The sequence below is a fragment of the Microtus oregoni genome, unplaced genomic scaffold, assembly GCF_018167655.1.
Source record: "Microtus oregoni isolate MIOR12 unplaced genomic scaffold, Mior012 000038F_ref0000394, whole genome shotgun sequence".
NCBI classification, from domain to species: Eukaryota; Metazoa; Chordata; class Mammalia; order Rodentia; family Cricetidae; genus Microtus; species Microtus oregoni.
The window spans coordinates 10,936,337-10,961,963 of record NW_024543097.1 but is presented as its reverse complement, the minus strand read 5'-3'; the positions used below and the strand labels follow the sequence as shown (position 1 = coordinate 10,961,963).

Here is a 25,627-nt window from a genome sequence, read left to right as displayed (position 1 = left end):
TGGTGACACTAGAGTAACTTGATTATAATAATAAGAGTCTTTACAGGTAGACTAAGGTGATGTTTTGTTGTTTTGACATAATACTTAACAGATGCAAGTTGCTAGCTTATTGCCGAGCCGTACAGTGGAGAGAAACAAACAGTATGAAGCATTTGCAGATAGGCTAATATTTTATTTCTCCAGTGACAGTTTTTACAGCTGAGTATAAGTTAAAGGCCTGCTTGCACACCAAAGCCAGGTCCTTTGGGTGGTTCAGTCAAAGAGGTAAGGCCTCCAGCTGGCTCACAACAGAAACGCCCACTCCTGAAAAGAAAAGCAAGTAATGATTATTAGTGATTAACATTTACACATTATTTTCTTAAAAAAGAACTCTGACCAGGTATGGTGGTACACACCTTTAATCTCAGCACTCTGAAGCAGAGGCAGATAGACCTCTGTGAGTTCAAGGCTAACCTGGTCTATATAGTTAGAGTTCCATGCCAGCCAGGGCAACAAAGTAAGACCCTGCCAATAATATAAAAGGAACTTTTCAGCTTTATTGTAATTTTTTGGTACTATATGTCGTCTATTGCTGATTAAATATCATTATGTGGCATATGGCTGTACATAATTAGTTGAGAAATCAAACTATATCATATTAGAAGAACCAATTAAAGATCCTGTGATATTCAATACGACAAAAAAGATAGGAAGAATACAAGATTGTTATTTCAAGAAAACTAACCATTATTTTTTGGAAAAGGTATTTAAACGATTTGTACTAAGAGAAAAAACCAGTAATAATGCTTACTTTGTATTGGGGTCTGTGACATGGCTTAGTAGAAAAAAGTGATTGCTGCAAATGGTGAGCAACACAAATTCAAAACCTGGAACTCTTGTACAAGTGTAAGGAGAGAACCAACTCCACAAAGTTATCCTCTGACCTCCATGTACACACTATACATAAACATAATAATCTTAAAAATATTTTAAATTATCCTGTATTGATTGAAAGGGAAAACTGGATCTTTAGGTGGAAATATGAAGGAAGCTAACTTCAGATCAATCTTCTAGTAATATGAACTTTTAAGCAACAGACTTCTATTTGCATATGATTCTCTTTCAGTATAAATGTTCTGGTAGATCAGATTATTTTATAAGATTCTTTTCCATACGTGTGTGAAATGTATGTGTACCTGGAGGCTCGAGGTCAGCGTTAGCTGTCTACCTCTATTACTCTCTACCTCACATGTAGAGCCAATGTCTCCTGCTCAACTCTCAGCTCTGTTGTAGCCATGCTGGCCAGTCACCTTGCTAGGGATTCCCTGACTCCTCCTCCCAGCAGGGATTGTAGCCTGACCACCATTCCCACTCAGCTTTCATATGTGTTCTAGGATTCTAACACCTATCCTTACGCTTACATGGAAAGAACATTACCAACACTGACCCATCTCCCCAGCCTGATCTTACAGATTTTTAAGAAAAAGTTTATCTTGCCCAGGTGACAACTTTAGATATGTAAATTTCCAGTCAACATTTATGAGAATAAAATTCTTAAAAATTAAGGTTATGATTACTACAGTGTAAATCATGCTGTCAGAGTTTATTATAGATAAGTAAGAGTATACCTTGGCCCAGGTTTTGGAACTTTCCCAGCTCTGAGTTCATCAATAATCTCTTCGATATCCTTGGGTGTTAGGTCCTCCTATAGAAAAATTGAAGCCATTAATGAATTACTACTATAAAAAAAATCTGAGCCGGGCAGTGGTGGCGCACGCCTTTCATCCCAGCACTCGGGAGGCAGAGGCAGGCAGATCTCTGTGAGTTCAAGACCAGCCTGGTCTACAGAGCTAGTTCCAGGACAGGCTCCAAAGCCACAGAGAAACCCTGTCTCGAAAAACCAAAAAAAAAAAAAAAAAAAAATCTGTAAATCCTTAAAATTAATTCATTTATTTACCAAGATAGCTACAACTGAATAACTTTAATATATAATGTAATACATATCAAGGGCTTTAGCCAAAGAGTCAAAACTACATTTATTTCAAGTGTAGTATGGCAGGTCTTTCTGTGTGTTGCGTTTATTGGTTAATGAGTAAAGAACTGCTTTGGCCTATAGCAAGGCAGAACTTAGCTGGGGTGGGGGAGGAACTAAACTGAAGGCTGGGAAAAAGAAGGTGGAATCAGGAGAAGCCATGTAGCCCCACCAGAACAGATGCCGGAATTTTACCCAGTAAGCCACAGCCTTGTGTCAATACACAAATTAATGATGATGGGTTAATTTAAGATATGAGTTAGCCAGAAATACGCTTAAGCTATTGGCCAAACAGTACTGCAAATAATATGGTTTCTGTGTAATTATTTTGGAGCTGAGCACCTGGGAACAAATAAGCGGACTCCTACCCAAGTGATACCTCTGCATTTGAGTTCTGGCCTCACCACTCTCTGCCTCTCTCAAGTTCCTTTACTGATAACTCAATCTGAACTTGTTTTGAGGATTACTTAAGTGGTTTGAATAAGAACAGCACCTCCCCGAAACCCCATATATTTGAATGCTTAGTAACCAGGGAGTGGCATTTTTTGAAGGGATTGGGAGATGGCCTTGATGAAGGAAGTGTGTCATTGGAGGTGGGCTTTGTGATTTCAAAGCTCATGCCAAGCTCAGTGTCAGCCCTCATAGAGCTGCCGGTGGATCAGGATGTAGCTCTCAACTACTTCCCCAGCACAATGCCTGCTGCCAAGCTTCCTGTCATGATAATGGATTAAACCTCTGAAACCAAGCAAGGCCCCAATTAAATGCTTTCTTTTTTATAAGAGTTGCCTTGGTCATGGTATTTCTTCATAGCAATAAGAACAGTGACTAAGACAATAAAAAAACATCAAGTAGAAAAGTGCCAAGGAACAAGAGAATAATTACAAATCCTGGAAGAAACATTACAGTACAATGAATAATTATCACCAATAGTTTTAACTGATAAGCAGAGGCCTGAATCAAAAGCTCTAACTACTAACTGAAAAAAAAAAAAATGCCTGTAGGCTACTGTATCAAGATTCATACTTCATACAAAGCCCTGTCTAATTTCTATTTGAGGAATACATAACAGGCCAAACTCAACAAAAAAATCAGCAAGAAAACACCAAATACATTTGTCTCCAAGTTTTCAATAACCAGAAGAGCAATAGACAAGACCCCAGTCCAGCACAAAAAGTCTTCATAACCACAAACCTAACCACACAAAGTTAAGATCCAAAGAAGGCTGTACATTTGATATAAGGATAACCTAGAAAGTACATTGTCCTGCAAAGAAAATGTCTAGTCTTGAAACTTTGGCATTGCAGAATGAATGAAGCAAAAGCTGTAAAGAGATCAGCTTTGGAGATACCTTTAACATCTCTGCGAGCAAGACAATTAAGGTAAATCCATTCTTCAACAAAGGCCTCAAGGAATCTCTATGAACTAATTTCTAAGAAATAAGCTGGATGGTGGTGTCCTGTGCCTTTAATCCTGGCACTCAGGAGGCAGAGGCAGGTGAAACTCTAGAGTCAAGGCCAACCTGATCTACAGAGAGAGATGCAAAACAGCCAAGGCTACATAGAGAAGAAACCTTGTCTGAAAACAAAAGAAATATAAACCAACAAAATACTATAATGATAAACCATGATATAATTGGGACAGCAAGTAATTTTAAAATGCTAACTAGAAAACGGCACATATTTGGATGTTAAGAACACTGCCAGATAACTTACAGGTCAAAGTTAAAGAGATAAACACAAAATCTCTGAGGTATAAAGTAGTACGGGGGGGGGGGGGGGCTGCAGAGATGGCTCCGTGGTTAAGAACCACTGTCTGCTCCACCAGAGGACCGAGGTTCAACTCCTAGCACCTACACGGCAGCTCGTAACTGTCTGTAACTCCTATTCTAGGGGACCTGTCATCCACTGCAAAACACTAATGCACATAAAATAAAAAAAATAAATTTCTTAAAAATGTAATAGAGGTATGTTATACATTTAAAAACATTTTAAATGTTACACATTTTAAAAACGTAAGCAAATATCACATATTACTACAGATATAGACTATACAGAAAAAGCTTTAAACATCTATAAGAAGGATCCACACTAAATTATGAGAGGAAGTATCTGCAGAGAAAAAGGTTTGAGGTGCTTTATTTATATGTATAATTTCTTCTGCAAATAATGATATCAATAGACAATATTATCTAAGTAAAGCCCTAAAGTGTTGTTATTACATCTTGGTTTCTACTACATGTAGAAATTCATCATAATTTAAAACTCAAGTTTATCAAATCCTGGAGAAAAGTGCAAAATGTTTAAAGATAAATCTTTTAAAACCTTCTAGATACTTCCATAAATAGTTTCTTCTAAATGAGTAACTCAAGAACTAACACGCATGGGCATAAAATAAAGTATTTTAAATAGGATATTCTAGAATATTAGCTTAAGTGAAGTTGGATACTCACATAGTAGTTGTCATTTATTTGAACCATTGGTGCGTTTACACAGGCCCCTAAACACTCCACTTCGATAAGAGTGAAGAGTTTGTCAGGTGTAGTCTCTCCAACCTTTATTCCTAAAAATGTAAATGATCACTGTAAGAAATAGATTATAGCTTAAAAACAGTATGGTTTAAGAAAAATGGCATAGCAACAATATGTTACAGAGGTATATAAAAATATTGATGTGCATTAAATTTCTGTAAAAAAATGAAAAGAACCAAGCAAAATATAAATCAGCACTTGGAAAGCAAGACAGATCTCAAGTTCAAGGCCAGCCTGGACTATATAGCAAGATTCCATCTCAAAATAAATAAAAACATAAAATCTACTGTGCCATGCTTTCTTAAGTAGGCTTGTTCCTTTATAGTCAATAAAAGCCTGGAGAGCAGGGCTTACTCAGTTTTCATTCACATTGTGCTGAGACTGAACTACTTCCCTACCACCTTGCTGCTGGTTTGCCACAGGGCTTACCTCCATGCCTGCTTTGGGGTTTTCCTTTTAAAGTAATAAAATTGCCCTCAAGTTTCAAAACAAGCAAGTAAATAGGAGCTGGAGAAATTGCTAGTTAGAGCATTGGCAGCCCTTGCAGGGGACCTGGGTTTGGTTCCCAGCACCCACAAGTGGTTCACAACCTCTAACTCCAGTCTCAGGCCTTCTGGCCACTGTGGGTACTGCACAAACACATTATTTAACATAAAAATAAAGTCATTTAAAAAAAGCAAATAATTGGACTGCTAATAATACAGTTATACCATGAGATTAGCAAAGAGTCAGAAAACTGAGGATCAAAGATTATTAAGGAATACTCATACACTCAAGGGAAGACATTGGTAAAATAAGACAAGTATGACTTGGCAATTTTTTTTTCTTTCTTTTTTTTTTTTTTTGGTTTTTTGAGACAGGGTTTCTCTGTAGCTTTGGAGCCTGTCCTGGAACTAGCTCTTGTGGACCAGCCTGGCTTCAAACTCACAGAGATCCGGCTGCCTCTGCCTCCCGAGTGCTGGGATTAAAGGCGTGTGCCACCACCGCCCGGCGGCAATTTTTCTTATATACAATCTTAATACACAACATGAAGAGCATTCAATGTATACATGTGAAAATACTAGGGTAACTCCATCTGTAATAGCAAAACGATGTGAACACTGTGCTTTACAAAAAGTCCAGCCATACCTCACAATGTAAGCACAGATATATTACCTTTATGTGCTAAATAAGAAAGGATATAAAACCTGACATAACTAATATTATAGTGATATTTTATTTGTATTTCAATAAATAAAGCTTAAGGTCAGAATGCAAAGTTAAGCTACTAGAGGTCAGGGAGTGGTGGCGCACACCTTTGATCCCAGGATTCATGAGACAGAGGCAGATAGATCTCTGGGAGTTCAAGGCTACCTTGGGCTACACAAGACTGATCCAGAAACAGGTCCAGGTGGTGGTGGCTCACACCTTTAACCCCAGTGTTTGGAGACAGGAGCAATATGGCTAGATGGAGAGGAGTATAAAGGGGAGGAGCTCACTGGAGTGGAGCCTGAGGATTCATGGAGACAGGATCTTGCCCTTTTGGTCTGAAGACTTGGTAGAGGTAAAAGATCTCTAGTGGTTGGTGCTTTGCTTTTCTGGTCCTCAGGTTGAACCCCGATGTCTGTGTCTGCGTTTTTATTAGTCATGCTACATACTACATACCAAGCAGCTATCAGAATCTAAGCCTTAGAGCTGGGTTTGGGGCCAACTCGAGCTTCCTGCCTTATATGTTTAAACATCACCTAAATGCGTCTGTGGCATGCAAGGACTCGAAGAGAAAAAAAAAGCCACAAGTGATGACAAAGATCTGCTACTTGAAAGACTGAGGACTACAAGCAGGAACAGCTTGGTCAACTCAGTAAGATCCTATCTCAAACAAATTGAAAAAGGGGGGGAGGGCTGAGGATGCAAGGCAAGTCAGTGTTGAAAGTGCTCGCCTCTAGTGTGAAGTCCTGTTTCTTCAGTACAGGAAGATACTTTAACTTCACAAAGTTAAAAAAGCAACAATGGCAATTTTGTATGGAAAATGGCCAATTATTTTATAAGTATGCTCTATTTAGACCTATTTAAAACTTCCCTTATTGCTACTTACTCCGTTGCTTCTCTGGAAAAGTACATGAACATCTTAAAATTATAATCATTTTAACTTGTGTATGTATATGCATACTCACACATGTAAGTGCAGATACCCCAAGAGATGGTTGTGAGCTACCTGATATACAGATGCTAGGTAGGAACTGAACTGGGGTCCTCCGAAAAGCAGTACATTAAGCTGAGCCATCTCTCCAGGCCATGAACAGTCTTTGTTTTGTGACAAATGCTGACATATGAAAGACAACTTTCCTAGAAGCCTTATAAACACACTTAATGGTTAACATAGATTAAAAGCTTAGACTTGAAGCCGAAAATCAAAAAAAAATACAAACTAGAAATAAAAACAAATGGTTTTTTTTTTAAGTATCAAGAAAGTACAAACCAAATAAGATAAATTGAAGTTGAAAATTTTAGGTGGAAAATGTCAGATCTAGAAAGACAATTTGATCTGGGAGGCAGGGAGTATAGACAGAAAGGAACTACTGGTCTTGGTTCTGAATGTATAGCCCAAGCTAACCCAGAGCTCACTATATAGCCTAGACTGACCTAGAAGAGCTCAACAATCCTGTCTCAACATCCTGAGTGCTAAGATTATAGGTGTGCACCACCATAGCCTGTTAGACCATCTTGGTGTTGTTGGGGTTTTTTTTGGGGGGAGGGGGGAATGGAGAGGTGGGGAAGGTATTTCAAAACAAGGCTTCTCTACGTAGTTTTGTCTGTCTTGGAACTCACTTTGTAGATCTGCTTGTCTCTGCCTCTCAAGTGCTGGGCATTAAGGTTTTATGTAACCACACCCTGGGCTGATCTTGGTACTGTTAACAAAAGAAATGAAGTATCCCATACCAAGCTTTCTTTGAAGGGTCTCCAATATGCTGTCAGAATCTCGAAGCATACAAGGTGTAGTAGTGCAGACCTGAATGTGGTACTTTCCAACTGGCTTTCGATTATACATTGTATAAAAAGTTGCTACTTCATATACTCTCATTGGAGGTACTTGTAAAACTTCTGCCACCTAAAATATTAAGACATTAAAGAAGATGGTTACAATGTTTACTACCTGAAGTGTAATGTACCCAACTCTGAATAGCACCACAGTATTCCTAAGTGCTCTTACACTGTCCCTTGTTCTGTCTTCTCCTGGAGGCTTACTATCAACAAGACATAGGAGAGATTTCTCATTATTAAAAACATTTTTTGAAAAAAAAAAATGGGCTGGCAAAATGGTTCAGCAAATAAAAGACCTTGCTTACTTACCACAGAGGACTGATGACCTGAGTTTGATCTCTGGAACTCTCATAGAGACTGAATCAGGACTGAACTTGCAGAACTAGCTCTATAGAACTGTCCTCTGACCTCCACACATGCTGTGGCTTACATGTGTCCATATATACATCACATGCGAAATATATATATATTTTGATTTCTCAAGACAGGGTTTCTCTGTGTAGCCCTGGCTGTCTTGAAACTCACTCTGTAGACCAGGCTGACCTCAAACTCCAGAGATCCACCTGCCTCTGCCTCCTGAGTGCTGTGATTGATGGCATGAGCCACAACGGCCTGGCTTAAAATATTTTTAAAGAGTTTAAAAAGAGGTATAATTTCAAATAAAACACTTTTCACAAGCACTATATGTCATACTATTTTTGCTTTTTCCTTCTTTCTTAGTGCTTGAGATTAAACCCAGGGTTTTGGAGTTGATAGGCAAATGCTCTTTCAGCTACATCTCCATTTTACATCAAGGTTTCTGAAAAAATTAACCAATTGTCTTTACTAAGGATAACATTTAGTTAAATAAAGCTTTGTAACATTATTCCAGTATTAGGAAAGTGTATGAAGCAAACAAAAAATCAACACAACCTAAAATTTGCATTGGTGGTTATTAGATAAAGTCTATTCCTAGTCTCTGAATAAGGATGATAGCCTTTGTCTTTTGTTCCTTTTTGTGATTCTACCTTAATAATTAAACAAAATAAAGTTTAGAAAATAAAGATGAGGGCTGGAGAGATGGCTCAGAGGATAAGAGCATTGTCTGTTCTTCCAGGGGTCCTGAGTTCAATTCCCAGCAACCACATGATGGCTCACAATCATCTGTAATGGGGTCTGGTGCCCTCTTCTCCTCTTCTGGCCTGCAGGCATACACACAGACAGAATATTGCATACATAATAAATAAATAAATTAAAAAAAAAGAAAATAAAGATGAGAGTGAGCGAGCTACAATAGAATATCTATGACAGCTGGTCAAGAAGAAAATACAATTAGTTGGATTTATACAGCACTTTATAAATTAACTGTTATATTGTCACATGAATGTAATTGCTGTATTAACAGGCTATATGTAAACTAAAATCTAGATTATTGCTGAAACTGTTTGAAAGCAATTAATCTTCACATCTCTAATCTTAGTGCTTGGGAACTGAGGTATGAAAACTGGGTTTCTCAGGCAGTAGTGGTGCACGTCTTTAATCCCAGCACTCGGGAGGTAGAGGCAGGCGGATCTCTGTGCATTTGAGGCCACCTGGTCTACAAGAGCTAGTTCCAGGATAGTTAGGGCTGCTACACAGAGAAAAAACAAAAACAAAAACAAAAAAAAAGAAAGAAAGACTAGTATGAGCTAAACTGGGCAATGGTGGTGATGCACACCTTTAATCCCAGCACTCACGAGGCAAAGGCAGGTGGATATTTGAATTTTAGACTAGCCTGGTCTACAAAGTGAGTTCCAGGACAGGCTCCAAAGCTACAGAGAAACCCTGTCTCAAAAAACAAAACCAAAACAACAAAAAAACTAGCCTGGGCTGGTGTGTCAGACAGACCCTGTCTCAGAAGAAGAGAGGATGAATCTTACAGTTTATTCATAGGCTGAAGTGAGCTGAATGGCAGTTCTGAAGTGAGAAATGTCATACATACCATATATTACATACAGACTTTCGTTAAAGACTACAACAAAGATGTCAAAATATTAAGAGATGACATTTAGTAAGGGATATTCATACCCCCACACACTGTAATTTTAGTGTTAAAACATTGCATTAATTTTGAAAATGCCTTTATACTAAATTATACACATTTGAGATTTTTTTCATTAAGATCATTTCCCTTCAAAGGTTGGGAGAGGGAGAACGGAGGACACAAGATGATGGCAGGGCAGACAGAAACCTCTTTCACACTGATGCCTGTTTTCCTGCAAGAATGAAAACTTTATTAAGGGAACTGACAAAAAAAAAAAAGAAAAACAAAACACTAAGGAGGTTATATCTGTCTGTCTGTCTATCCATCCATCCTGTGTGAGAGAGGGAAAGAGACTAAAGGGCCCAAAACTCCTAAACTCTGATATTAATGATTACCATGATAATTTCTATATAAAGAAGTTATTACACACAACCTTTCCTGTTTGCTAAGGCAAAACTGAATTCAGTACCTTGTTCATAGCAGATATGGGCAACCATCCATTCTGCCTTTGGGCTAGATCCAGGACTGGAAGAACAGCTGCTGCTTTATGCCCTTCTGGGTAGTTTTTCACTATTGCCTCTATCCTCTGTAAAAGGAAAATGCCTTTTACACCGATGAAAACAAGTGAGTACTTGATAAATCACCTATATTGTTTACTTAATCATACCTTATAGTTTTCTGGTGTGAAATCAAATGGAGTATCTGGGTTATTCTCAGGAGTATCTCTATGCTAAACACACACACAAATAAAAACAAGATTAATAAAGATTAATAAATCCCAAAAAATAGCTATCCAGCTTCACTAGGAATGGGCTATCAAGTACAAACTGGCAGCCCTATGTAATTAAGACACAAAATTGTACATATAGGCTGGAGAGATGGCTTAGAGGTTAGAAAAGCCTGCTGCTAATGCAGAGGGTTGAAGTTCAGTTCCTAGCAGCCATACTTGGCAACTTATAACTCCTAACTCCAGTTCCCTTCTGGTCTCTAAGGGTACCTGTACCACAAAGAAACCCTTTCTCAAAAAACCAAAAATAGAAAGAAAAAAAAAACCTACAGAAATCTCTGTGAGTTCAAGGCCAACCTCCTCTATATACCAAGTTCTGGGACAGCCAGCAACACAAATAGCAAGTGCTCTTAACCTCTGAGCTTTTTCTCCCACCCAAAACACCAAAACCTTACTTAATACTTGTGTTTTTGGCATATATTGGCCATTGTAGGGATTTAAATATAGCTTGAAAAATGATGTTTGGTTCCAGCTGACCATCTCAAATAGAAACTAACACCTGGTAACCAAAGAGAATCTAGGAATAAGAATTTGGGTTATTGTTTAGTAAAGTTACTATGACCACCTAACTTGCTGGTCAGACTCCATGGTCTTAAAAGTCAGTCATGTTGGCTGGCTGAAGGGAACAAGGTTGTAACTTGAGAAATTCCTAAGGAGTATTTGTTTGAAATAGTAATATAGCCACGGCATTCCTACGTAATAAACAGATTACTTTACTGAGCAGTCGGCCTCCATGTTTTTGGCTTCATATATTTAACTCTAGGTGGTCTTTATAAGCACCTCAGTTTTGGTGTACAAATCAGAAAGCTTTAGGTGCTGTGTCTATTTATCTTGATATGAGCAGTTTTTAGGACTCAGACTTGGTTTCCAGCACCCACACGGCGGCTCAAGCTGCCCATAACACCAGTTCCTAAGGATCTAACAGTATCTTCTAACCTTCTCCGGCTTCTGCATGGACACAGTGCATATGCATGCTCTTAGTCACACACAAAATTAAAACAGAGATTTAAAGCTTTTGCATTCAATCCTGCACACTCTAGGCCACAAGAGTGGTAACATACCCCACAATTTAAGATATTACAGTAGACTCACTCTAATTTCCAAGTCTTTCCATTATGAGGAATTTTGATTACTTACCACAAATAAGGCTCCTCCGGCCCCGTTTTGCACAGCTGTCTTATGCAAATTCCTTGTATGTCTTCCCTGAAGTTAAAAAAAATTTAAGAAAACTTACTTACAAATTTTAAGAAAATTTTTATGAACTACTTGAAGAGTCATAACTTAAAGCAAAGGAATCAAGTTATTTCAGGAATCATCTTGGGAGGTTTGTACCCGTGCCCGTCTCCTTAAAAAGGCTCAAGAAATGGCTTGGCACATTATTAGCTCACTTGTGGAGTCAGTGCAAGAACTGATCAAAACTCAAACCAGAGCTGAACACAGCTATCCTGTTCAAACTATGCTCCTCTAGGCTGGCATGCAACACTGAGAATTAACTGGCTGTCTTTCTTTCCCTTTGGCTGAATCGACAAGATGGTAAAGTTTTGTTTGTTCTAAGACAGGGTCTCACTGCGTAGTCCTGTTGCCTTGGAACTAGCTCTGTAGACCAGGCTGACCTTACAGAGATCTACTTGCCTCTGCCTCCCAAGTGGGAATTAAAAGTGTGCACTATCAAGCCTGGCCCTAATAGTAAATATGGTAAATACACAAAAAAAAAAAAATCCTCTAAACATTTTTTTAATAGGGTCTCCCTGTGTAGCCTAGGCTGGCCTTTAATTTTTTTCTCTTTCCTCAGCCTCCCTGGTACTAGATTGATTATAGGCTGTGGTACCAATATGGCAGCCTTTTCAGTTCTTACTCAACTACTTCTACAACTCCAGTCCCACACCTCACTGTCTCTAATGCTTGTAGACTTATAAGGTGCAACTGCTCAGGAACGATTCTGTTAGATTTTGTCCTCTTGTTCCTCTCCTGTACTGCTGACGTCCCATGCTAAACAATTAAACTGTTATTCTAAATCCTACCATTTCTGAATTCTGTGACCCACAAATAGCCAGTCAGAGCTACACAGAGAAGGAAAAAAACACCCCATAAAGGAAACTGAGACTAAACTAGAAGTCAGCCATTGCTGTCACTCTAGCTGAGGACACAGGGAAATATAAAAACAACTGAATAACAACTGAAAAAAACTGAATAACAATTACCTAAGTAAACGCTAAGAAAACAATCATTGCATAATAGTGTAAGAAATGATTCATTTTGAAGTAGGGAAGTATCTGATTACCCTTTTCACATCCTGAGCCTTGACACTCATCCCACTGACATCAGGTTAACTACTACTTGAAAGTCACTGTCTTGGGGGCTCAGTTCTGACTCCTCTGTTCTTTCCTTTATGTATCTTTTCCTTCTGGCATCATCTACTGACTATGCTGATGACTACTAAGTCTTACACACTTCTAATGATAAAAGGATAACACCAAGAAGAGATCATAAATGCATTAAGTAAATGAGGAAAATTAATTTTAAAAAAGTTACTAGCAATTAAAAGCATGCCATTTAAAATATCACCAGCTTAAATTAGGAAAAGGTTTTGGCTTGGGCTTTTTTTTTTTTAAACATAACATTCCATTTTGTTGAGAGCATGGGAGAAATGGGCTTACTAATGCATTAGGCAAACACTCATACAAGCCTTTTAGGGAAGCAAACTAGTATGATTTATGAAAAACCTCAAAGAATTTACATTTTTAACATAGTAATACTTTGGGGAATTCACTTTTAAAGAACATTACAGTAGCAAGGGTGATAGTGCCCCGCCTACAACCCTAGCACTAGGAAGGTTCATAGGAGGATGCTATGAATCTAGGCCTATATACAAAGACCTGATCTCAAGGGGGATAAGGGGTTGTGTGAGTGCAGGTAACCATGAAGATCAGAAGGGGATCTAGCATTATTGTGTGTGTGCATGTGTATACGTGCAGGAGCCCATGAAGAACAGAAGATCTGGCATGACAGGGAGCTGAGAGCTACACAATGTGTACTGGGATCCAAATACTGGTCCTCAGGGCACTAAGGGCTCTTAACTGCTGAGCCACCTCTCAATCTCACACTTTATTATTTAAATTTCATGCATATTAAGTGTTTTGCCTGCATGTATGTCTGTGTAGTATGTACAAGACTGGTACCTATGGAAGACAAGAGAGTGTCAGATCCCCTAGAATTAGAGTTACAGATGGTTGTGAGCCACCATGTGGGTGCTGGGAATGTAATTCCCATCCTCTGCAAGAGCAGCCAGTGCTCTTAACCACTGAACTACCTCTCCAGCCCCTCATTTAATATTTGTAAAACTTAAGGGTTTTGTTTGTTTGTTTTGAGACAGGATCTCTCTAGAAAGCCCTGGCTGTCTTGGAACTCACTATGCAGATCAGACTGACATTGAACTCACAGAGACCCCGAGTGCTGGGATTAAAAGCAAGAGCTCTCTCTCTCTCTCTCTCTGTCTGTCTTTCTAATGGGTGTCTTTTTATTGGGCTGTTTTAAGATTGTGGTATTACTCTGAAAAAACTTCCTAATATGTTAAAGCATTGTTATCTACTTAGCAGACACACGATAAAACAGTAACTGAAAGATGTAAGGTAAATTTTTAAAGCATGACAGATAATTGTCTTTTGTTTATAACTGTAACAAAGAGCCATTGTCAAAACAAATTAGTGTTTCTTGCATTTGCAAGTAACAGGTTTTTATATTGTAATTAGGCTGTGAATTATTCTGATAAAATTATGTTTTATATAGCTGAAAACGATCTACTTCCTCTCTGCTGAAGTTAATATATAAATTTCTCTTTTACTTAAAGGAAGTGGAAAGGAGTAGCGCTGGTGCTATCATGAGGAACTTCTGTTCCTGAGTTATTCATGCTAATTATGTATTACCACTTATGAGCATGTCCGACACACTATGCCATCTTTCATTCAAGGCACACAGAAAGGAGAGCACAAATAATCCACAGATCCAGAGAGAACTAGGTAACAAGGGGGGCTCATGGGGGACACCCAGATCTCCCTGGGAAGATGAGATTTAAGAGATTTTGTGAGTGGACTGAAGGCAGGTGGGGTCAGGAACATAAGTGATCAGTTGGGGGGGGGGGAGCACGGAGGGATAGAGTGCTGAGGGAGACTGCTGGTAGAGGGAGGGGTTTTCAGGTGGGTGGAAGCCTAGCGCAGGGGAATCTCCCAGGAGTCTATAGGGAGGACCCCAGCTTAGCTTCCTAGCAATAGTGGATAAAAAGCGCAAACTTCCCAACTCTCATGATCAGATTGGTGATCTGGCCCAATTATCATCAGAGAAGCATCATCCAGCAACTAATGGAGACAGATGTAGAGACTCACAGCCAAATATTAGATGAAGTTTGGGAATCCTGCCCAGAAGAAGAAAGGAGTGTAGGAGCCAGAGAGGTCAAGGACACCACGGGAAGACACATAATCAACTAAAGTGGGCTCATGGGGGCTCCCAGAGACTGAACAGACAACCAGGGATCTGCATGGGACTGACCTTGGCACTCTGCATATATGTTACAGTTGAGGAGCTTAGTCCTCTTATTGGACTCCTAATAATGGGAACAGGGACTGTCTCCAATTCTTTTACTGGCTTTTGGGACCGTACTCCTCATCCTGGGTTGCCTTGCCCAGCCTTAATAAAGGGGGAGGGTTTTAGTCTTACTGCAATTTGATATGCCATATTTTATTGATATTCATGGGAGACCTATCCTTTCCTGAATGGAGACAGAAGAGGAAGGGATGGGGAGGCTTAGAGGAGGGGATTTTGGTTCTCTGGAGAAGCAGCCAGTGCTCTCAGCCACTTAGCTATTGCTCCAGACTCTGATCAGGTGGTTCTTGAGTGAACTCTTGATGACAATATCCAACACTCTGCTGCAATGCCAAAATGTTTGGTAGATTTGGCAGATGGTTTGTGTGTGAGAGAGGCATCCTAGAGGAAGGGTTATATTAAACTGACTCCAATAGAACAATTAGAAAGCTGGGACGAGTGCACCAGAGTGGAGGGGCTTATGTAAAAGTGATGGCTTGGTTTGTTGTGCTCTCTCTTCTTTTTTTCTTCATTTTTTCCTTAATTCATCTATTAATTAATTAATTAATCTATTAATTCATCCTGGCCACAGCCTCCCCCCCAGTCCTACCCTTCCAGTAATTCCCAACACCCACATGGCAGCTCACACCTGTCTGCAACTCCAGTTCCAGGGCTTCTGACACCCTCATACAGACATACATGCAGGTAAAACACCAATGAACATAAAAATTATTTTTTAAAAATCTGACCAAATTACAGCACAAAAATTTCACATTTTAAGTGAATTTATTATTCCGTGTTGGGACAAACTCATAGCTGCCCAAAGCTGGCTAGGTAAGATAGATTTACCTCGCTCTGTCCAACTCCTCTGAGCATAACCAGAAGTTAATGGCTTGTTAGCCACTCAGTGGTTCCTTATATTTGTACTGACTATTTCTTTAGGCTCTTTGCATAGATTTTTTTGCAATACCATTTCAAAACCCTTAGCTTCTTTACCCTACAAACAACTGTGTGAGGGCTGATGAATGCTAAACATATTAATAGCTGCTAACTTGGGGCTGGAGAGATGGCTCAGCGGTTTAGAGCACTGACTGCTCTTCCAGAGGTCCTGAGTTCAAGTCCCAGTAACCACATGGTGGCTCACAACCACCTATAATGAGATCTGGTGCCCTCTTCTGGCCTACAGGCAGGATACTAAATAAATAAATAAATCTTAAAAAAAAATAGCTGCTAACTTGTTATTGATACCCTCCTTGCTGCCAGTATAACTGCCCTGACAGGAGAGATGACATCTTAGAGACACATATGCTGCCCCCCCCCCTTGCTATCAGTCTAATAAAACAATGGACCCTCAAAAGAATTAGTTTCCCCAGGAATTTCATGCTGGGAAGGGGAGAGACTGAAGTATTGGTGCAACCCAGAGGAGAAACCTGTCTTCCATTCTAACAACTAGTCACAGGACCTTGCAGGACAGATCTGGAGGCTGGACAAGAGATCTGTCAGTGATGGGCACGATCACGTTTGGATAAAACTGCTTAGTTATACATCCCTCGTGCCCTTATTTAACCCACACCTCAGACCAATACCCCGAAAGTGACTTAAGGGAAAAGGTTTCACTGGACTCTTATTTGTTCCTCTTCTCAACGTGGTCACACTTGAACGCATCTTTCTCTGCTTTTTACTATTTAATTGGACTGAAGACAGGGCTTCACCTAGCTTGTTATGGTTTCCAGAGCCCAAGTTTTGATTCTAAATACTCTGGTAATACTAGCTCAAGCAAGAAAACAGCATGTCCACAGCAGACATTCACATTTAAAAGTGGAGAGGGCAAACTGGGCGGTGGTGGCACATGCCTTTAATCCCAGCACTCGGGAGGCATAGGCAGATGGATCTCTGTGAGTTTGAGGCCAGCCTGGTCTACAAGAGCTAGTTCCGGTACAGGCTCCAAAATAAACTACAGAGAAACCCTGTTTTGGGGAAGAAAAAAAAAAACACCAAAATTTTTTTCATTCATCATTATAACTATAATTCTGGTGTTTAATCCCAGTTGCTTCTCTACCAGAAATAATTTGTATAGTACTTCTACAAATATGTACCCGTATGTGCTGCCTCAATTAAACAAGGATATAAGAAAACAGTCATGGTAATTCAACATTAGTCTTTTATGTTGTTGTTTTCAGATTGAGTCTCACTATAGCAAAGGCTGGCCTAAACTTTCTAGGCTCCTACCTCGGTCTCCCAAGCACCAGGATTATAGGCAAAGACCAGCACATGCATTAACATTAGTCTTTACAGAACATCTGAAGGCCAGGATCCAAGAAAATATCTCAGGGCACTTTCCCTCTCACTTACTAATCACCAAGTCTTACATATTCTACCTGAATTACTTTCATTGCTATTTCTGCTACTACATTTCCTGGCCCTGCTTCTATTCCAGTTCTCTCCCCACCCCAGATTACTATCAAGGGCATGGTTCCCTGACTTTGTCTCACGCTTTTCCACATCTCTAGAGGTTCTCACTAAGATTCTAATGGGCGAGGGCTGAAGGGGGTAGCACTGGGATCAATCTAAACCTGCTGTTACAAAGTGAATGAAGTCTGAATCCTGTGTGTGCTATAGAAAAGGCCTTTGGACCCTTTCCAACCTCATCTTCCATCCTCTTATCTCTTCTCCATCCTACCATGCACCTCACTCCTTAAACTTACATCACTATTGCACTTTATACTTCCCACTCGTCATGACGGTGTTAAGTCATCCTCATAACAGCCTCTGGGAAAAAGAACTGGCACACCCTCCTATACCTATAGCACTTATTCAGTTTGGTTCCTCATCATATATAATAATTTCCCTGAACGATTTCAGAGAGGAAAATTTAAACACACACACACACCAAACAAATAAAAGGGTGACCCACTCTACTTTACAGGATACTATGTTGCCAAGCTATTCTGTTCAACAGGTAAGGTTATCATTAAATCTTCAACTTAAAAAGTAGGAGTGTATGTAAACCCATAAACTGAGAAGAATCTGTGATTTAGGGTTTTCAAACACATACAATTTAAGATAAATTTTCTTGGGTTTTTTTTCTTGCTTGTTTTTTGAAGCAGGGTCACTAAGTAGTCCTGGCTATCCTGAACTTGCTATGTAGACCAGGCTGACCTCAAACTCACTGAGATACCCCTGCCTTTGGTATTAAAGCCATGCACAACATGCCCAGTGTAAAAGGTAAAACTTCTTTCGGTCTGCTGTAATTTCGCAAAGTTAAGTTTAAATATCTCCAACATGATAGGCACGCCAGGACTACATAGAGAGACACATCTCAAACAAACAAACAAAAAATCTCTAATGTAAACCAGGCATGGTGACTCATACCTGTAATCCCAACACTTGAGAATTACAAGAAGACTGCTGAAGTCTAAAGCCAGCCTGGGCTACAAAGTGAGACCCTGCCTACAAACAAAGTTTTCACAAAACTTAAACAACTGGAAAGAAAGAGTTACCATTGAAGGTGGCATATTTCTAGAACAGCTACGTAGATACTACCAAGCCAAACTTCCAGGTAGTAACTATAAATTTACAAGAAAAAAATTGGTGAAGATATTAAGAAACAACAGATTCAACGCAATGCCCATCAAAATCCCGGCAAAAATTCTTCAAAGACCTAGAAAGAATAGTACTCAACATCATATTAAAAAGCAAAGAAAAAAAAACCAAGATAGCCAAGACAATCCTGTACAATAAAAGAACTTCTGGAGGCATCACAATCCCTGACTTCAAACTCTACTACAGAGCTACAGTACTGGAAACAGCCTGGTATTGGCATAAGAACAGACAGGAGGGGGCTGGAGAGATGGCTCAGAGGTTAAGAGCATTGCCTGCTCTTCCAAAGGTCCTGAGTTCAATTCCCAGCAACCACATGGTGGCTCACAACCATCTGTGATGAGGTCTGGTGCACTCTTCTGGCCTTCACGCATACACACAGAATATTGTATACATAATAAATCAATAAATATTTTAAAAAAAAAAAGAACAGACAGGAGAACCAATGGAACCGAATAGAAGACCCAGATATCAATCCACACATCTTCGACCACCTGATTTTTGACAAAGAAGCAAAAAATATCAAATGAAAAAAAGAAAGCATATTTCACAAATGGTGCTGGCATAACTGGATATCAACATGTAGAAGAATGAAAATAGACCCCTATCTATCGCCATGCCCAAAACTCAAATCCAAATGGATCAAAGACCTCAACATAAAGCCAGCCACATTGAACCTTATAGAAGAGAAAGTGGGAAGTACACTTGAATGCATTGGCACAGGGAACCACTTCCTAAATATAACCCCAGCAGCACAGACACTGAGAGAAACTATTAATAAATGGGACCTCCTGAAACTGAAAAGCTTCTGTAAAGCAAAGGACATGGTCAACAAGACAAAATGACAGCCTACAGAATGGGAAAAGATCTTCACTAACCCCACATCAGACAGAGGTCTGATCTCCAAAATATACAAAGAACTCAAGAAATTGGACACCAAAAGATCACATAATCCAAAAAAAAAAAAAAAAAATAGAGTACAGACCCCTAAACAGAGAATTCTCAACAGAGGAATCTAAAATGGCTGAAAGACACTTAAGGAAATGTTCAACATCCTTAGTCATCAGAGAAATGCAAATCAAGGGCTGGAGAGGTGGCTCAGAGGTTAAAAGCACTGACTGCTCTTCCAGAGGTCCTGAGTTCAATTCCCAGCAACCACATGGTGGCTTACAATCATCTGTAATGAGATCTGATGCCCTCTACTGGCCTATAGGATATATGTAGGCAAAATACTATATATATAATAAATAAATAAATAAATCTTTTAAAAAAATGCAAATCAAAACAACTCTGAGATTCCACACCTGTAAGAATGGCCAAAATCAAAAATACTGATGACAACTTATGCTGGAGAGGTTGTGGGGAAAAGGGAACACTTCTGCATTGCTGGTGGGAATGCAAACTAGTACAACTCCTTTGGATGTCAATGTGGTGATTTCTCAGAAAATTAGGAAACAACCTTCCTCAAGACCCAGTAATACCACTTTTGGGTATATATCCAAAGGATGCTCAATTGTGCCACAAGGGCATGTGCTCAACTATGTTCATAGCAGCTTTGTTTGTCATAGCCAGAACCTGGAAACAACCTAAATGGCCCTTGACCGAAGAATGGATAAGGAAAATGTGGTACATTTACACAATGGAGTACTATACAGCAGAAAAAAATAACAACATCTTGAATTTTGCAGGAAAATGGAGCTAGAAAACATTATTTTGAGTGAGGTAACCCAGACACAGAAAGACAATTATCACATATACTCACTCATAGGTGGTTTTTAAACATAAAGCAAAGAAAGCCAGCCTACAAACCACAATCCCAGAGAACTTAGACAACAATGTGGACAATAAGAGAGACTTACATAGATCTAATCTACATGGGAAATAGAAAGTAGAAAAAGACAAGATCTCCTGAGTAAATTGGGAGCATGGGGACCTTGGGGGAGGACTGAAGAGGGGAGAGGAGAGGCAGGGAGGGGAGCAGAGAAAAATATAGAGCTCAATAAATATCAATAAAACAAACAAACAAAAAAAAAAGATATTAACAAACATCCAACCAAAACCAGGCAGACACCAATGCTTTAGTCTTTTTGTTTCACCCTGAAGACAACCCTAGCCCACCCTGTGCTACGCATAAGCAGAGGGAACAGTCTTAAATGACTTGACCAACCAAAGGAACTGGATAACCTCAGGCACAGACAAGTGGGAAATCCCAGGAAAGGAAGTGCCAAAATGGAGAAGCACCATGTTCTGTATAGAAACTACTCAGCTCTCTAACAGACCTCTGTGTAACTGAAAGACTCTAAGCAGCCCTGCTAAAGAATAAAACCAGTATTTGGTCTATGGGCATTCCTTAAAGAAGTAAATTAGAATGAAGTGCCTGTGTAACTTATACATTCACGATGTCCAGGATATAATTCAAAATTATTCACTTAGGGGAAGGTGTGAGGATGACAGCAAAAACCCAATATCTCAAAATTGACAGCCTTAATTGGAACTGTACTGAGCTGTAAGGTGTCAGCATTCCAGGGAACTGTGGGCCGTCACCCAGGTGAAAATGAGAGACCTACTCTGAGCTGTACGTCTCGGTCTCAGCTCACACCAACTTCTGTGCTTACAGCCATTTGTATGGTCAAAGACGAGACCTGGCAGACAGTGAACACGGGCAACTCTAACAAACAGGTGCTTTCTTTGGAAAATGGGATGGGATAAGGAGACTAGAGAGATGGAACACTTGGTTCTCTTCCGGAGACTCTGACTGCAGTACCCACATCAGACAACCCACGACTGCCTGTAGTTCAGGCTCAAGAGCCTAGATCCACTTCCTACTCAGAAGGCACTTGCCCTTGCTTGCACCTGCCTAGCCACAGACACATGATGTAAAATAAAGAAAATGGATATGCTCAAAGTTTCTCTCAAGAAAAGAATTTTCTGGGGCTGGAGAGATGGCTCAGAGGTTAAGAGCATTGCCTGCTCTTCCAAAGGTCCTGAGTTCAATTCCCAGCAACCACATGGTGTCTCACAACCATCTGTAATGAGGTCTGGTGCCCTCTTCTGGCCTGCAGGCATACACACAGACAGAATATTGTATACATAATAAATAAATAATTAAAAAAAAGGAAAAAAGAATTTTCTTAATTAGACCTTACTCCTATTTTGATTTTTGGTAAATTCATTCTGATATCCCACTATTTGTGAAGAGTAAAGGGGCCTAGTCATACAAGGTATATAACATCTACCAAGACAAGGCTATCTAGCATTCAGTGGAGCCAGCAAGATTACTCAGCTAGTAAAGGCTCTACATCCAACATGGCACATGTCCACAAACATACAGACATGCACACAAATAAGGAAACAATGACAGTATAGAAATGCATACTAATAAGCCGATTTAAATGTATTAAGTACCTGGGAGGCTGAACTAGAAATGCTGTATGCTAGAGTCAGCCAGGACTAACGAGTGAATTCTGTGAGAGCCTGACTCAAAACCCAAACAAGGGCCAGAAAGGCTGGTGAGTAGAGGGACTTAGTGCTCTTAAAGAGGACCTGAATATCTTATGTCAGATGGCTGACAACCACTTGTGGCTTCAGCTCCAAGGACAACAGTGCATGTACAAACTCAAACTCACACACACACACAATTAAAAGTTTTTTTGTTTGTTTGCTTGGTTTTTCTTTTAAAGACAAGGTTTCTCTGTATAACAGCACTAGCTGTACTGGAACTCACTCTGTAGACCAGACTGTCCTTGAACTCACAGAGATTCACCTGCCTCTCCCTCCCAAGTGCTGGGATTAAAAGCATGTACCACCACTGCCTGGCAATGAAAAGATTTTTATCTTAAAAAAAAAAAAGGCAAACAGAAAATAAGAATGGTAGCACTCCCAGCACTCGGGAGGCAGAGGCAGGTGGATCTCTGTGAGTTCGAGACCAGCCTGGTCTACAGAGCTAGTTCCAGGACAGGCTCCAAACCCTGTCTCGAAAAACCAAAAAAAAAAAAAAGAATGGTAGCACAGACCTGTAATCCCAGCACTCGGAAGGTGAAGGAGGCAAGAGAATGAAGAGTTCAAAGCCATCACTGGCTGTAGAGAAAGCTTAAGGGTTACCTGGGTTACATGAGACCCTGTCCTCAACCCCATCCAAAAATATATATATGGAAATTATGGGGGAAAATTACAAAACCATGATTAATTCCTTCTACATTTTGTTAAAATATATTAAAGTTTGGGCTGGAGAGATGGGTAAAACTATTTCCTGTGCAAAAATTTAACCTGAGTTAAATTCCCCAGAACTCACATAAAAATGGGCACGAGTACACATGCTTGCAAACCTAGCTTTGCTGGGCAAGAGACAAAGAACCCCAAGAGTTCTACAGTCCGACAACATGGCCAAGAGCCTCAGGTTCACCGAGAGGCCTGGTCTCAAGGCAATAAAACAAAGAGAAACAGCATTAGACAACTGACATCTTCCTCTGGAATGTGCGAGCATGGGCTCTCCTATTCCTACATACAATGTGCCCCTCACACACTCACACTCACTCTCTCTATCACACACACAGTTTATGTGTGTACACCTGGTCTGAAGATACGGATATGAAAATGATAATATAGGTAATTCATATTTCAAGATTATTTTCTGTACCCAATATCCCATTATTTTTATATTGACCACATAATAAATTGAACTCACTGAAACTGTACTATTTTTTTAATTACAAAAACATATTACTTTAAATTACGGTTTCCCCCTTTTTTTTCCTATTTAACTTCTTTTCAGGTCAGGTGTTGTGCTAGGCCACTTTTAATCTCAGCACCTGGGAGGCAGACCTGGGTGGATCTTGTAAGTTTGAGGCTGGCCAGCCAGGGCTGGAGAAACTTATACCTCCTGTTACCTTGTATAGATAAGATAAACAAAAGCTATCCATGGAACTTTTCTTGCCCTTCTTGGTAGACAGTCTCCCTCTCATCATCTTTCATCTGGGTTTGCAGCAAGAGACTCTCTTACCTATGCGAAGTTCCAGCTTCTGACTTCAATCAGACCTATTCTACAGTCATTCCTATACAGTCATCTCCACAGAGCAGAGCCTTAGCCTCTACTGCAAAACCTTTCACTGACTATACTATACTATATTACCTTGTTTACCTTTCGCTATTTTTAGGGGGTTTGGATCTGAGTTGGGCATATTTTATAGACAAGAATTTATATAGCTCAGGCTAACCTTGAACTTACTATGTAACTGAACATAACCTAGATTCTGATCCTCCTGCCTCTGAGCGCTGAAATTTCAGTAGTGACCAACCACACTCATATGTACTCATTGATGTTCTTACATGAAATAACCCAAGAACAGGAATTCTGTTTCTAATTTGCACTGCTGAAAACAGTGCACCACCCTCAAAAATAAGATGTAAAATGCAGCTATTTAACACCCAGGAAAAGAGCCACCAAACATCACCTATCATTATTATATATACATCAGCAGGGCATGAGCTCACATTTGTAATCTCAGCACTCAGAAGGTAAGGCAGGAGGACCACCAAAAGTTCAAAGCCAGTAGGGCACACTTAGCAGGCTCCAGGCCAGCCAGGGCAGCATGGTGAGACCTAAAAGGGTCTCACTTTAAAAGGGGGGGAAGGGTATATTATAATCCAGCCCCATGGGGTGACTCATGCCTTTAATCCTAGCACTCCAGAGGCAGAGGCAAGTAGATCTCTGAGTTCCAGGCCAGCCTGGTCTCCAGAGCAAGTTCCAGGACAGAGAAACCCTGTCACAAATAGCGACAGGAAAAAACAACAGCACTATAATCCAATCCACACTGTTACCTGAAACTAGCACTACATTACCCACAGAAGAGTTCAAATGATTACTGACAGACTCAGTGGGATAGCCCCAGTTCAGAGCTTCAGAAGCAAAGATTAACTGCTCTAGGTCACATAACTACAAAAGGTCATGGGTGATGCTACCCTCCACAACGCACGTCTAATTCTAAAGCTCAGAATGGATTCTATACAAACATATACTAACCTTTTGTTGAGAACTGACTTAATTTTTATTTGACTGCCTTGAAAAATAAAACCCAACCAAATAAACCTCTTTCTTTCCTCTGATTGTCCTGTAGTTATTGACAGAAGCCATCCACGTTTATTGACTGTGTGCCCGAGTCCTGCCTGTGAAGGTCAAAAGTACTACTTGTCGGAGTGGTTCTCTTCTCCCCGTAAACGGGTACAAGGCACTGAACTTGAGTTCTCAAGCCTGGAGGCAAGCTCCTTTCACGCTGAGCTATCTCACAGGCTCCGGAATCTGCATTTTTCGGTTTACTTCAGTGTTCCAAACTTGGCAATTCAATTCCTTTGCCTATATAAGATGTACCTGAAATTCAAATGACCATAAAACTGCAACTTTTTAGTCAGTGCCGTTGTTCACAGTACTATTCTTCCACGGTTAATTACTACGATTTTCTACGGAGTACGTCCTATAATGAATGAAAAACTGCAGTAAATGGAACACTGGTCATCTTTATCTAGGCCTGAAGGAACTCAGCAAGCCTTCACCAAGCACATCAGCATTTTCTCCAGCATGCTTTTTTAATTCTGTTGCAGAGTAGCCACTAAGCCTGATAGATAAGCAGCCCCTTTCTTCGCTGCTGGGATCCACGCAGGGCCAGCTTCAAATGACAACCGCCTTCCTGACCTTGACTAAGTTAGGGATCAATTCCCCTGCCCCATAGGGACGGCCCAAAACCGCCGCAGCCACAGCAGCTGAGCATCCCAGCCGCTCCGAGGACGAAGGCCGCGGCGACCCTGCCGCCGCCAGCTGGCCCGTCCAGCGCCCTGGGGTCTCCCGGGACCAAAGCTAAGGGAAGCATGAAGAGCGGGCCACGGTGGAGACAGTGTCCGGGTTCACCCCGAGCCCCTTACCCACAGAGCGGTGAGGCCAGCCGCCCTGGCCCGCAGCGCCAAGGAGAACATGGCGGGCCACAAAGTTCTCCAATCCCGGCTGATTGCCGACGAACGGGACTGGCGGCCCGGCGCGCGCGCTCCCGGGCCAAGGACGCACGGCGCGCGCGCTCACGCACCCGGGCCTCGCGACCCGGGTGTCCGGAACAGTGC

General features: G+C 40.4%; 1 protein-coding gene across 1 annotated transcript; it reads right to left on the bottom strand.

Moving 5' to 3' along the window:
- Positions 1-151: 151 nt before the first annotated feature.
- On the bottom strand, positions 152-25,586 carry Ndufv2 (NADH:ubiquinone oxidoreductase core subunit V2). Its single transcript, XM_041632010.1, has 8 exons — positions 25,436-25,586; positions 11,486-11,551; positions 10,229-10,291; positions 10,031-10,147; positions 7,458-7,626; positions 4,461-4,570; positions 1,608-1,684; positions 152-303 (listed from the first exon to the last, which is right to left on the bottom strand). Exons 1-8 carry the CDS (start codon positions 25,484-25,486, stop codon positions 210-212), a joined length of 747 nt encoding a protein of 248 aa, XP_041487944.1. The 5' UTR covers positions 25,487-25,586; the 3' UTR covers positions 152-209.
- Positions 25,587-25,627: the final 41 nt, after the last annotated feature.